At 44.8% G+C, this 14864-nt stretch overlaps 2 protein-coding genes across 2 annotated transcripts in view; one reads left to right on the top strand and one right to left on the bottom strand.

The window, feature by feature from the left end:
* Nucleotides 1–1876, bottom strand: part of LOC146198785 (multiple C2 and transmembrane domain-containing protein 1-like) — a 213380-nt gene extending 211504 nt beyond the window's left edge. Inside the window, 1 exon segment of the mRNA XM_084594277.1 lies at nt 1737–1876. Within this exon segment, the coding sequence (XP_084450403.1) occupies nt 1737–1746 (10 nt within the window). The 5' untranslated portion in view covers nt 1747–1876.
* Nucleotides 1877–2098: 222 nt separating this feature from the next.
* The window catches only part of CCT3 (chaperonin containing TCP1 subunit 3), a 32330-nt gene continuing 19564 nt past the window's right edge, over nt 2099–14864 (top strand). Inside the window, exons 1-5 of the mRNA XM_084594278.1 lie at nt 2099–2250; nt 2332–2393; nt 3687–3737; nt 11497–11559; nt 11786–11882. Of these exons, the coding sequence (XP_084450404.1) occupies nt 2136–2250; nt 2332–2393; nt 3687–3737; nt 11497–11559; nt 11786–11882 (388 nt within the window). The 5' untranslated portion in view covers nt 2099–2135. The remainder of the gene's footprint in view (nt 2251–2331; nt 2394–3686; nt 3738–11496; nt 11560–11785; nt 11883–14864) is intronic.

Here is a 14864-nt window from a genome sequence, read left to right as displayed (position 1 = left end):
AGAAAGAAAGAAAGAAAGAAAGAAAGAAAGAAAGAAAGAAAGAAAGAGCTATATAAGGAAACGATGGTTAAAGCACTCGGCGTGACTTATCAACCCATAGCGTGCAAGCGCAGCGAAGTGGATGACATGATGTCGTGTATGCGTACTGTCACCGCAGGATCGGCAACACGAAACCTCGCGATCATCTTTTCCACCCCTCTATTTTATTCGATCCATCATTTTCCTTTCTGCAGGGCTTGTCTGCCCACCCAGCGTGACACATTTACTGCGCTTTTCCAACCTACGCAACCTCCTCCGGCAAGTTTGCTGCCGCCGTGAGCTCAGAGTATCTACAGGAAAGCAAACGTCGCAGGCACCACAATCACGCCTGAGCATGTGGGAGGCGCACCGGCTCGCTGAGAAAATATAGCGAGGATACGTATTTTACGCTCACTCTCGTGTGTGAGCATTAATTTAGTTTGTATCTGTGACGGATCTCATATGTTTGAATAATTGCGCAAGCACGCACACAAAAAGAAAAGGAAAAAAGTTGAGCTGTTTCTGACGGTTTTTCATGCTTTTTTTTTTTGTTTGTTTTTGTTTTACTGATTTGTTAAACTGCCACTTTGTGATTGAATCTCGTTCCTTACGTGCCTAAAAAAGGTGTTACTTTTATTTCATCTGCGAGCGAACGCCTTCCTTAGTTGATGTTTTATCTGACTGTTCGAGTTGCCACGCTAGGTAGATACAGAACTCAGAAGTGCAGCGCCAAAGCGCGCAACTGCACATATGCGCGCGCAACTTTTGAAGAAGACCGCGCCGAGCACCAAGAGGCTGCAACCTTGTTCCACCCTTATTTTACTGACCCCGTAAACGCAGTACCATCGTCATTTTATGGATCGCGCGTTAATTACGGGACGCCTGCGATCGTTGACGTAAAACTGCCCAACCGAGCCGTTCACAGCTCGGCAGAGACCTATATAGGTCGGGATCTAAAAGTTTATCACCCAGAAACTGTACAAACAGAAAATAAAAGTGAGGTGGTGTGTTTAAATAGGCAAGAGGGCCGTAGTATATGAGATACTGTGGAAGAGGGGTTTGTGGGCACGAGGTACATGCATGTACAATTGAGTGCATGAGTGCCGGCTTAGACATCCCGAACACGCGTAAAAAAGAATAAACTGTGGAGGACATATACGTGTGCAATGCAGCGAAAAACTGTGGAGCCTATATATGTGCTTATGTAACAAAATAAGTATTAAGAAAATGAAGACTGGTATTACGTAGTGCGCAACAGAGTAACGTACATAATTAAACAACTTGCGCACATGTTAGTTAGTGCGACGCTCTTTCATCTACTTATTTTATTTTTTTTATTTGCACGCTCCGATTCAAATAACGGACATGCATAAAATTACTGATGCAACCCTTCCACAATGCTCGTTCCTGCAGGAGAAGTGTGTGGAGGTCCCGCCACCGCATGCGCGCTTCTCCCACTTCAGAAGTTTGCAGCAAGAGGAACACTACAAACAAAAGCTAGCGCGTTTGAGGGTTGTTGAAGTCAGCCCCTGCTCCCAAATGCAGGCACCACACGTCGGTTTATCGTCTAAAACGATGATATCAATAGAGAGACAAAAAAAAAGCGTGGTATCATGAGAGCACATAGATCAGCGAAGTCCGCACTGCGCGTTGTGCGCTGTCAAGACTACCAGTGAAGCGCTACGCGGAAGAAAATCGAAACGATGAAATTGACTCACCAATGTCCATCCGGGCACAACACTGTGCGAGATCGAGAAGGGGCCACTAACAGAGGTCCCGGGGGTCAAAACACTGAGGTCATGGGCCGCCACTGGGTGCTTTAGGCTGGTCTGTACACACACCCACCGTGCTCAACGAAAACATCCCGCACAACTGCAAAAACTCCGCGCGGAGCGCCGCATAATGCATGATTCTTGCTTTCAAGGACAGAGGACGCCGCTGCTGCGCTTAGCAATAGTTGCGCCCACCAACGACAGCTGCCGCGGCAGTCGCCTTACGCTTGGGACGTTAGGCAACAGGTCGCGCCACTAAAGCGTTAAAATTGTAAGTAGTGACGTCTTTCGCCACGAGAGGACCGGATTACTACACCAATTCACGATCGCTTCGTTGCCTCACACATGTCTTTGTCTATCATCTGTCCTTGCGGCACTCCCAGTCATACTTCCTCCCAACTTCACCACCCGCGTGTAGCGAAAATGATGGGCCCTGGGCAAGTTCCGATCCTCGTTCTGAGTAAGTATACGTGATCCTTTTCACTAAGTTTCTCCAGTACGCTGGGCCATGTTTCACTGGTTATTCGCCTATTCTTTTCAGGCCAGAACACCAAACGCGAGTCTGGCAGGAAAGTTCAGATCGAGAATGTTCGAGCTGCAAAGGTGAGCGACGGCGGCGTGACAACCCAAATTTGCGCACATTTTGAATGAAATGACATGAACTAACAGGGAGAGTTTGTGTTGTAGGGGGTATTTTTGCTCTTAGTATTATGCTCTTGAACATTAATACCCGTAAGAAGAATATATACACGCTTTTCGCTCGGTGCCGCAGTCATGTGTCGGCTTCGCTAGGCTTACTGGCAGGCGACTCATTCACAAAGAAAGTGCGTTCCCTTCTGATGAGCGAAAAAATATAGTTTTTTCGCCGATGACCACTGCATGTGGATACTGCTTCTCGTCTTGACAACGAGTTACGCATTCAGGCATCGGGCTGGACAAACTTCAAATATCAACCTCAAGTTCTAAGCTTCTGGTTATCGGCGCGCGGTGGAACGCCGACCATAAAAGGCAAACTTTCTGCAAGTTGGGTGGCAGTGCGCGGCAAATTTAAACTGCTGCTCCTAAATCGGTTTATGTTAGGAACTTGTTCTTTTGCGCAGCTAGCGTTTGCGTGTGGGTATTTGTTTTTTTTATTGTAATAAGCAAAGCGTTGGTAGGGGCGCCGACCGGCCTAGAAAGAAAATCTAATTTAGGCGCAGAACTCACTAAAGATGAGAAAAGGCGGTCACAAAATACATGGCTCTCTGGACTTCCGAAATCATTTTCAACGAGAATCACTGTCCCTTTTATCATATCGCTTGTGTGCGTGCTTGATGGCCGAGTTAGTTAGTCCTCTGTCCCGCGACTGAAAGGTGGCGGGTTCGAATCCTGTCACGGGTGGTTTTCAGAGCAGTTCTTCTGAGTGATTTTTCTCAGTGGTGATAGTGATGAAGAATCACTCCCTACTATTCGCGGTTTCCTCGGAGGGCTGTTACCGGCCCGGAGAAGGCAGAGTGATGTCTGAATTGCCACTGTGAAAAGTCAGTTTTTTTTTTTTTTTTTTTTTTTTTTTTTTTTTTAAGAAAGATGAGGGCTCCTTTTCTCCAAGAGAAGGAGAAGAGGAGAGGGCATTCGCCGCGTCGTGCAGGCAAGGGGAATGTTGAATTCCCGCTACCTTGAGATTATTCTATTCTGCCAATCTAGGTATTTCATGGCCTTGTATTTTAAGACCCTGATCAGTTGAGCCGTTGAAAATAATCAGACATGTCTTAAATTCGCTAAAACTGAAGTTTAGAGCCCTCTTTTTTTGAAGGCAGGTGGGAAGGGGGGGGGGGGGGGGAGTACACATTGTCATTTGTTATTTTACATTAAATTTGCCCCCTTTACAAGCATTGATTTTTGTTTTGTTTTTTTTAGGCTGTTGCTGATGTCATACGAACTTGCCTTGGCCCCAGGGCTATGCTCAAGGTATGTTTTTATTGCATTTTTTTCCTTACTTTTCTTACTTTTTCATTTTTGCGCACAGCAAGTGTTTGTGTGGACATTTTCACTCTAGTTGTTGTTGTTGTTTTTTTCCGCAATCTCTGAGTTTGTGTAGTCTTGTGCTTATTCTTTTGGCTCAATTACTGCAGATTTGCACATGCCTTCTTGCACAGCTTTTTTCACCACCCAGAAGCTTGTCAGCTTGCATGAAGGGCTTTAAGTGGTATCCGCTATGAGCATGCTGCAAGGCTCTTCATAAATGTATGTTCTGCTTCTTGCACCTTGTGAAATTACTGATAATGTTGTAAGTAATGCCCCTGTCGAATGCGCAAAATAAAGTGCACTTATGGGGAGTGTCACTTAACGAAAAGTGCACTCTACCACCGCTAAATGGCGTAACATGAGGGCCGAGTGCATAGCCTCGCCGGCAGCAATTTCTTCATCACAAAACATACAAGTTGATTTTACGTGTTTTTTATATATTATTTTAGTAATTGCTTATAATAGAGAAGGGCAAAATATCACATAATGAAAACACGATATAAGCTTGCATGCAACTTCCAAATTAAGCGCGGTGAGCCACAGTGGCAGTGCCATTTTCTGTTAGATGACGGTTGCCGTTGTTGTTCATGGTGTTGACATGCAATCTCAGAGTCGTCCCGGTATAAATTTGTTTTTGTTTTTTTTGTTTCCTTTTTTTTTTTCTTTTTTCTTTTTTTGTAATTGTGTGTGTGCTTTACAGTATTCTAAGCTTTACACTTTGAGGTTAGTGTCTTTTTCTTTTTTTTTTAGATATGTTCTTACAATTGCCAGTTTTGTATCTGCTAGTGCTAATGCGAGTGCACTCCCTGTAGGTGCACTTTAACTTGCTTGTTTGAAAGGGGTATAAAGAAATGCCCTGCTATTAATGCAAAACAGTGCAGTTAGTTCTAAAGGTTGAAGAGTATGAAAGGGATCGGCAGTTGGCCAAAACTTGTGAGAATATGATGGCAATGAAAAGAACTTGTCTAACTTGTCTGTTAGTGTAGGGTGGAATGCCTTCATGTCAAATAAATGTGCATATATATCATTTTAGCTTCACATTAACAGGTGTGGGACAGCTGTGGCAGTTGTGCAATTTTGATTTTTCTTTTTTTTTAATGCATTTTTCTGTGCCATGCTACACAAAATGTATTGCGTTTACCGAACTATTGCCAGAAAGGCTAGGCAAGCATGAAGCAGATTTTTTTTTTTCCACACATCTCATGACTTCTAGGGCTATCTAAATAATCTAAATGGTTTGCAACTATTGGCCGCAATTTTATCGCACTGCACATTTATTATTTTAAGTCATTGATTCTTCCATTCTTGTGACCAGCCATCACGAATTCCAGGTGGTGTTTACTAGTTGCAGCATTTCACACCTGTCATGTCAATTAACTTGCTCTTTTTTCGTGAATACAACAGTTGCCATACACGGCTGGTAGGTCTAGCAGGCCAAAAACAAGCTGCAATGCCACGCAGAATGGCATAACTTCTGGCCACGAAGCAGTCACCAAGTGACAATGATTGCTTTGGTGTAGAAGGCAAACAAATGCCAATGCTGTGATCATTTTCGATCAGTGTGCCTTGAAAGATGTGGCACTTGCTCAAACATGTCTTGGGAACATTGCAGATCCTAATGAACAAAGCTGCTGCCATCGTTTCAAGCGACCACTTTTATCCCGCACAAGTTTCATATATTGAACCTAGTAGTTGTGTGTTTACAGCCATGAGGAACAAGAAAAGTGGGTGACAGTAACCTAGTAGCCAGTAGTTTGCCCCAGGCTTGCATCTTCTATATTATGAGTTTAGCTCCGCATCTTGTGGCTTAACATGGTTTAACCGCCGTCTGTTTTCGAGGGCATTTTCGACTACCATGCAGCTATCAGTGCTGCAGAACCGATACACGAGAGTTTACATCCTTCTGAGAATGGCGTGCATTGAGACTGCATTCCACAAAAGTGGCACACATTGTTGTCACTCTTTTGTTTCCCGAAGTATCCTGCAGCGTTTGGCAGTGCAACTTCAATATTGGCCTTGATATCATGCCACCGCAGAATGCCTCAGCATCCTGCGCGCTTAGGCACATAATTGCTTAAGCAGTTGGACAAAAATGGTTGAGTGCATCTTTGTGGGCCCACCTGCAGTTAGAGCCTCCCCTCTGGTGGGAGGAGAGAGGGGAAATCTACTCAGGTCGGCACAGCAACGCCTTCAAGCAGCAAACATATAAGGTGCAAAAGTGATGCAGAAGGCAGTGGTATGGGAGATATGTAAAAAATAATAAAAGCGGGGGGAGATAAAAGAATTCCACTGAGCCACGAGGCCACCTAGGATATAAAGAAATTATTTGGCGCAACTTTCAGGCAATGTTTGTGCCAAAATGGAAAAGCGTCATCCTAAATTGATGCTCTGTCTACACAATTTCTTGCAGCATACTACTCAGCACAGCAACATTCAGTTTTCATTTCTGTGTTTTGCAAGGTGTTTATTTGTTTATTTTTTGATTAAGCTACCTGTGTTTTGTTTTTTTAATATAGGTATTAGAAATAATTCAAAAATATTTTATTTGAAACTAAAAATTTGATGCACACGCCAAGGCTCTTGAAAGACAAGCAGGATGTACGGGTCATAGGCACTCGTTTGTTTCTGCACGCCTCATTTCGGTATGCCCAGCTGTCATTTTCCTTGGAAACAGACTTTGACCTCGTCAAGCTTCACAGCTGGGAATTAGTTGGGTGCACTGGTTAGGGCCGTCTCAAATATCGAGCAGTACAAGGCAGAAGTATGGATTTGCAGTGCATAGATGAAACTCTGTTAGCTTGTGTTACAGTATGCAGCACCAGCTACAAACCGTGCAATTGCTGGCTGATGAATTTGAGAATATTGAAGCGTCAACTTTCACATGCCACATTTCCATAAGTCTGAGTCTCATTGGGAAGACCTTTCAAGTGAGGTGATGATAATTAGATCACTTAGTTGTTTGTTGTGGGACATGAAAACTTTCAGCCACACCAAGTTTTGCGAGTTGGCTTTAATGGAGATTTACATTGCTCATGCTCTTACGCTGCTCCAAAATGCTGGTACACTAAAATTTCATTACTTTGACCCTCGTTATTTCAGAAATTCAAATCATTCAAATGCAGGACACATTCCAGCTGGTGACCTTGTAATTATGTGGCATGTTATGCTCGTTAATTCAGGCGGAAGCAGGCTCGCATCGCTTAGTTCAGATGGATGATCAAATCGAGGTACTACCCGCGAAAGCACCGATCGTCCAGATAAACTTCCTCGAGCCTGGCTTGTATGTAACAGTAGCTCCCATCTACCTCAGGCGTGTAGGCAGTGACACATGCGAGGACATTCAGGTGTCCCCGTTTGCTGAAATGTAGCCCAGTAGCATTATTTCAGCTTCACTTCTTAAATTCACACCATCCCGCTGCTGCCATCGACAAAGCTCATGCTGTCAAAGTTCAGAACTTTTGCCAACATGCAGTCACTATACTTGGTGGTGATGGTTTCGATGGTTTCCATCAAAGGGATGCATAAAAATGGATGCAACCACATATAGAAAATTTTTATATGAGAATCTTCTGCAGTGTTTAAAAACACACAGTGCATAGAGCTGCAGAAGAAGCAATGCACTGAAGTTGCTTATGTTGTACGTTGGTGGCTTAGTAAACAAATAAAGCTGTTGCAAGCCACACTTGGCATAGCATAATTGTGCTAATATATTCTAATATGACAGGTTTACGTTGGCAAAAGTGCTGTGTTGGTAACTTGAGGAAATTACTCTCCCGTTCTCTTTGCACTAGAAAGAGAACCGTGCCTGATGCGTCTGCCTATTCCACGCCGTGATGGCTGGCGTATCACCTATGGTATAAAACTAGAAATGTAATTAATACTCATTTCTGCTTGCAAACCTTCAGGAATGAACCGCTCAAATAATTTTAGCAAATTCGTCTTCCAACATGTTTGTCAACGTAAGGTCAAAGCGTGATCTTCGAGAGATGCAGGGGACCTTCAGAAAGATATATTTACACTTAAGATAATCCTAGTGATACAAAAAAAAAAAAGAAAAAAAAAAGCAGCCTACTTATCTGTGGTCAAATGCTGAATTGGCAGGTGACTTATTTGCGCCCTGTTTTATTGCCTTGAGACATTGAAAAGGAAATGTACATAAATAAATTTATTTATGCTCCAATCATTTGTTTCTTGATCTGTCTCCAGTGAACAGATGTTTAGTGATGAAATTGTGTAGCTTTTAACTTCTGACAATTGTGAGGGCTGCCTTCAACCAGAAAGGCTTCATGATCCATCAGCTGCGAAAAACTTGATTTCATGACAGCCTATTATTGAGAGGCGCATTGCTCACTTGTGTATGCAGCCTGCAGATTTAATTCTCAGTTAGTCTTTTTGCTCAGCCTGCAAGAAAAGTCTGTTTTCTTTACAGCTCAGTAGTTCCAGCTTTGTTGTGACTATTAGTACATAACTACACACTACATAGTGATTTAGATAAGCAACCATGTTTTACATCACTGAAGAATGACCACAGGAAACTTGCCTATTTGGTTCACTGTGCCCTGACAAGTCTGCATGTGCAATCTTGACTTGAGTCAGTGTTTTGCAAGAGGCAGATGAATGCCTCTGTTGTCCTGCTGTCGATGTGAAGGAAGACGCAGCAGCCTGTTCCACAGGTTTATCGGTTTCTGCCTCAGTCAGGAGTCCACGCTGTCTATACCCCGTTTCAGTTTGTCACTTTCTTTTTGCCCCGACTCTGTCATTCGTCTGGCAGTTTGTTACTTTTTTAAGTCTGAGTTCGTGTCAGTGGGTGCATTGCTAAAAATAAGTCACTCCTGGAGTTCTGCCCCTTTTACCCTATGTTCGGGTGCAGGGGAAAGACTGAAAATTCAACTATTCTAGTTGATGCAAGCATATGTAAACATATATATATATATATATATATATATATATATATATATATATATATATATATATATATATTTAGTTTACTATTATAGTAGCATGGCATCGGTGTTTTTCTGTGCAGCTGCGGAACATGTTCCATTGTATGCACAGTCTTTACGAAACTTTTTAAGCACCAGGTTGGCTGCTGGGCATGTGGTGGAGCACCTGCAGTACTGAAAGCTCTGGTACTGTGAGGTCAGGGGTCACACACTGGGCATTTGTAATGGTGGAGGCGGTGGCTGCACCTCTGGGGACTCCTGATAAACCGAGCGCGTGGTGACATTTATGACACATTTAAACAACACATTTCTGACTACCTTGCCTATATTTAAATGCGTGCAGTACTTTTTGATACAGTTTCGTTCTACACCGTTATGGCTACTAGAAGATTAAACTGGCTGTCTTTTCCTTGTTGCATTCTTTTGCATGTGTGGCTGTGACGGTTTTTTTACTCGCACCTGTTGAGTTAAAACAAAAGAGAGAGAAGACCAGCGTGGGAAGGCTTCGTTGATAGGTGAAACAGATAAGCAAAGACACCCCTAGGCTTCGTTTCGTCGCGCGCTGCGTCGAGCCAGCGAGCGGAACAAGTGGCGACAGGCCGTGTGCGCTCCGGGCGTGGGATTTGAGTTGCGCGCGATGCAAATCCCGCGACTCCGCTAGTGGTGCGACCGGAGCAGCAGGGGGGGTCTGCCTGCGGGAGCAGCTTTTCAATACCTCCAAGGCCGTGCCGCGTTTCCGCGACGTTGCGGCAGCCGGTGGAATTGTGTCCGCGCCGCGCAGCTGCGGTTTTCTGGAGGCTAGATGTAAACGGACAAGCCCGGAGTTTCCCGGACGGTCGGCCGAACTGTGGAGCGGCTGCCCACGCTCGCTCGCGCCCGTCTCTTTTAAAGAAGAAAGAAAAGAAGAAAAAAAAAAAACTAAAAATGCTGGTGTGACCGCGCGCGCGCGTGCGTCGGCGCCTCCTGGGAAGAGCAGCTGAACGGCCCCTGTGCTGCGTGACAGATATGAAACGCGTATTGTTTCCTTTCGGAGGCAGCGTTCACGATCGGAGAGGCTGGCGACTAACCTCGTAAGCTGTCGGCATCTCGCGCAAGGCGCGGTGAGGAAATATTTCAAGCAAGTGCGCGAGTTGGGTACCTATATACTGCGCCAACCGTGAATCACATTAAGGGAAAAGTTGCAACCGTCTTTGGACGAGAGCAGCATTAAGCATCGGCAGAAACGGCAAAACACGAACGTCGGTGCGTTGCGCCGACATGGCGTGTATTCTCCGCCAGCATCGCGCCCCGAGAAAAACACGGTACTTTTCGATCCGTTTTTGCCTGATGCGTGCGGCCGATCACCATCGAATCGCGCCGATCGGTCGGCGACTGCGTTCCTCCCGTCTCGTCGGCGTACCGCGTGCGCGCGCGTTGTCCTGCTCCGGTGAGACTCGCGGGTTCGATTCTACGTGCGTGAGACCGGCGCACCGGGTTGTTCGTGCGTGCGTGCGTTGATTGATTCCGCGATGACGTTGAGCGAGGGAAAAAGAAACGCCGAGCGAAACTTGGAACGGGAGCGCTATCGCAATGAAGGCTGCGGGTCGAGCAGAAGCAGCCACAGCGCGTCGCTAAATCGGGAAGCCTCGGCGGACACGTTTTCGTCACCGTCGCTTCTGAGCTGCGCGGCTGCGCTCTTCTCAAGACGCCGCGCCGCCGGCCCCGGTGCAAGTGGCGCGCGACGCCGCGAAGTATCGACGTTGTCCGCTGTGCGAGCTTGCAGACGAAAGTTTCGCTCCGATTCTGAAACGCGACGCCACCTTCTGACATATCGCATGCTTGCTGCCTGACTCGACTTGTTTACGGCGAAAGACTGCATGATGGGCAGTGCAAAATAACAGTGCGCATTGAAAGAAACCAAAGTCAACCGGGCTTCGACTTTGCGATCGCACAGCCCTACTCTACTCACGGCTATCTTCTCGTTCATCCTCGCGGTAACGTTCCTGGCGGCAGCAACAGATCATCGCAGCGACTACGTTGAGGATGTTGTCATGACTACTGGTGATTGCTCAGGGCGTTTTCTTCTTGGGCACGCAAGCGCCGAGGACAGTTTCCAAATACGCGCGCTTCACTTTCGCGCTTGGTGCGGACTTCGAAGAACTTCCCCGAGCGCGCGCAACCGACGCGTGTGGCTTACGAACACCGTAGTGCGCCTCTGCGCGTTTCATTTGACGTGAAGGGTCGCTTGACGGCGCCCACTAGTAGCGCGTCGATCGCTTGCGCTGTGTTCTCTTGGCACATTCGAAAGGCAGCCAGCCATGTACTGGGACTGAAATCCAGTGTAGCTTTAGTGGCAAATAATGATTTTAACTTTGCAAATAATGAAGTTTAGTATAATTTAAATAAGAATCCAATCAATATTAAAGATGGGACTTATTTGAAAGGCCAATGGTTTTTCTGTCAGTTTGAATAAAAGAATCAAGTTGGAATCTAGGCAGGGTTTTATTTATCAGCGATCCTTCTTTTCGCACATTGCAGTTATTTTTATTTTTTTATCATAAAAGGGGAAGTCCTCTTAGAAAAATTCTTATCCAGGGGTGTTGCTGTTCTGAACCACAATGAGGGTACAGGCAGTACCATTCGCTTCCCTAAAGGTGCTTGGCCTTGTTGGTGTATAGGATTTAAAGTCTGAAATGTCTGGTGTGCTCATGAGGGCATTCATAAGTTTGATATGGAAATTTGTCGAAGGCCACCAGAAAAAAGGTGTTCTTTCTTTGCAGATGCTGATGAATCCAATTGGAGGCATCATCATGACCAACGATGGGAATGCTATCCTGAGAGAGGTAAGAGCCTAATTGCTTAATTTTATCACAATGGGCACTTGGCCAAGTTAATAAACAACCCATGACACATTAACACCAAAGTCATGGTCACAGCAGGAAGGGGAGCCAAACTGCTTCTCTTTCCTTTCTGGAATCAAACACTATACTTTCTTTTGCTTCTCTTTTGCATCACTGTTAACATTGCAAGATCTGGGCTGCAATTAAAGGACGACTGTTTTTTCTACAGATCACTGTTCAGCACCCAGCTGCTAAGTCTATGATCGAAATCAGCCGCACCCAGGATGAAGAAGTTGGTGATGGTACCACCTCGGTTATCATTCTTGGTAAGGGCATCCAGTGCAGTCTGTGGCAGTCCAGGGCATCCAGTCTGTGGTAATTTCTTTTTGTGTTGCAGAGCCATTGCTGCAGCCATCGCGTAATTGGTAAAAATATGTAATTCTATTCCCTAATGTCTCCTCGTTCATATGGCAAGTTGTAACACTTGCACCCTAGATGTTGAGACCACCGATTGTGTGCAGATTGCAGATTTTGGCAGTGGATAATGATAACAAAAATTTTGTATGCAGCATATACTGAGTATGGTTTTGTTCAAAGGCCCGCACGAAAATACCGTGGAGGTAACAGCATGAAATGTTCACATTTATTGCTATATATAATGTCGGCAACAAATGTTGGGCTTGCCTTCGTGGTATGAATAGTAAATGCACAAACATACTGCAGACCAGTATTCCGAACCTAGCAGGAGTTGTCTTTATGGCAGTACGTTTATCTTAAGTATGCTTTAGAGCTGTAAAAACAACAGAGGTAATTTATAGGGACCGGGCGCCCGTTGTATGGCGCCACCGTCGCCTCGGTGGAACAGCGCCGCCCACCGGCGGAGTGCCGAAACAGCGGAATGCTGAGGCAGCTGAGTGGCGCATTCGTTTCCGTTCTTCGAGGCGTTTTTAAGCCTGTCCCTACCCGTCGTTTTGCGGTGTGACTTTGAGAGCTTTGAGCTGCTTTGAGTAATCGCAATGAGTATTTTTTGACCGGGAAATCTTGAAAAAGAAAAAGGCCGTTCCCGGCAAGGTGTGCATTTTTTTTTTTTTTTTTTTTTTTCCCTCTTAATCGCCCGGCGCATGGTATTTCTGTTATATACTCGAAAATGCTACGCGCGTGATTTCATCGTGCGCTAGGAACACCTTCGTTAGGCACTTGTTAAGGCAACTTCGAAGACGGGAAATGCGCCTGCACTGCGCGTCCATCTTATATTAGGTCTAGTCGAAACCTGCCTGAAGATCAAATACCGGCGAGTCGTGTAGCCGTGGCGCTGTAGTAGTGGTAGTTGTAATGGTCAGCGTTCGTGTAAAATGAAAAGGATGCTGCACCTGTCTTTTTTGGTAATAGCTAGGTTCAAACGATTTAGAGTAGAATAATAGCAAATGACATTCCGGTTTCAACCTTGCAACGAGAGCTGTAAAAGGAGAAAAATAAGCAAGCAAGACAAAAGTAGGATCCTATTTATGGTTGGAATAGCGAACACACATATACTTCCAGGACTTCCTGCACAATTACGCTACAATAGCTCACTGAACCCGGCCTTGAGACTATCAAACTTATTCATAATATAAGCCAAATGAGTAATACCACCTCAGCATCATTTTTACATATACGACAATGCTCTTGTTGAGCACGTCGGAGCTGCTACATATAATTGACTTAGAAAATATTATACTATACGTGCCTTTCTCTCGACATGCTGCGGAGGTTGTAAACAGAAAAAAAAATTAAATTTCCTGCTAGCGTTCTCTCAACGCAGGAAGTTCAATGCGATTGACCGCACCTGCATTGAACATCTGAAGGCAATAGTCCAATACTATCAAACTGTTGAATGCAATAGAAAAAAAAAACACACACAGTGTGATGTGTTGTAAGATAAGCCACCGACAACTAAGAGAGCGTTTTATTGTTAAATGAATCCCTCTGATGGCTTGTTCGCTAAGGTGGTCTACTTTCTCAGCGTACCACGAACTTGCGGGGCCGATACCTAGCTGACCTCTATACCTGATGAGTGTGAGGGGACACGACCATGTATGTAGTCTGCTATTTGCACGTAAAGGAATCCGGATAACTGAAAGCCATTCCTTTTACAACTTTGTCACTGCAGCTTGCCGGACTGCTGCTAAATCTGTTTACATTGGCCATAGAAGCAATTTCTGAGAGAGGTAAAATGGTCTTGCCATACTACGCCACAATCAGGAAATCTCATTCACTAAAACGCCGATGACAAACATATGTATTTAGGCGGGCCAGGAAATGGACGCTGCTGAGAAAATACGTAAAACCGTGTCGGGTGCAACGTGAATGCGAAAAAAAAAACTGCTACACGGCCTTCGAAATTAAAAAAAAATGCTATGTTTATGCTCGTTTCTACAAACTAAATTGAATTTTTTTCTTGTTCGACTTTTATATGAAGCCGATAGCAGATTTCGTGACATTGCGGTATTGATTGAGCAGTGAAATGAGTGATTTTATTAGGCGAAATGAACATGCCACAAACAAATGTCAACAAATTCTAAAAGTATCAACGCAAAGCTCTAAGCGCATTTTCATTGGTTGACAAACGAAAAGAGGAAAAATGACAAGATCATGGTAATAGGAATTGTTCCTATGTCTCCTATCTGCTCTTTCTGTTAAGAGAAAAAAGTAAATTATCTTTGACTATGTCAGCGAAAGTATCTGCACATTGTCTCTGCCCATCACTGAAGATCGTAACGCAGCCCGAACGACGATGGTGGAGCTGCCTTTTCTTTTTCCATGCTGGGGTTTTCTTGTACACAGGCGGGGAAATACTAGCGTTGTAACTTACGCTGTTGGGTTACTTCGATTTCCAATTGTCAAAAAAGTGACTACAGATGAAGGAGTGCGGCTTCGACTCCAAGACTCTCGTGCCGTCACTCCTGGGGAACAGAAGGCACAGAGCATTCGGTAGCAAGCGGAATTTTAAAAATTCCGCACTTTCCATGACCACACAGTAACCAAATACATAGATTCGTGCCTTTGCCTTTCAAAGAACCATGCTTAGGTCACCCGCCACTCATGCTTCTGTGGAAACTTGTAGAAATGAATCGACTTAAAAACGTCCGAGTTTGCGTAGCTGCCAGTGGAACCAACAACGCACCACATTTCGCCAGCCTTGTTTGGCCAGACTTCATTTCACTGGACATATTCACACAACTAGCCCAATTTTCTGTTCTCTTGAGGATATAGTCATGCACAACGTCATCTAAACCTTAGGATTTCCAATTTCTACACAAACCAACGAC

The sequence above is a fragment of the Amblyomma maculatum genome, chromosome 2 (assembly GCF_055883805.1).
Source record: "Amblyomma maculatum isolate TAMU_Amacu chromosome 2, ASM5588380v1, whole genome shotgun sequence".
Lineage (NCBI taxonomy): Eukaryota > Metazoa > Arthropoda > Arachnida > Ixodida > Ixodidae > Amblyomma > Amblyomma maculatum.
Note: the sequence above shows the minus strand (reverse complement) of the source record. Positions and strands in the feature narration are given on the sequence as shown.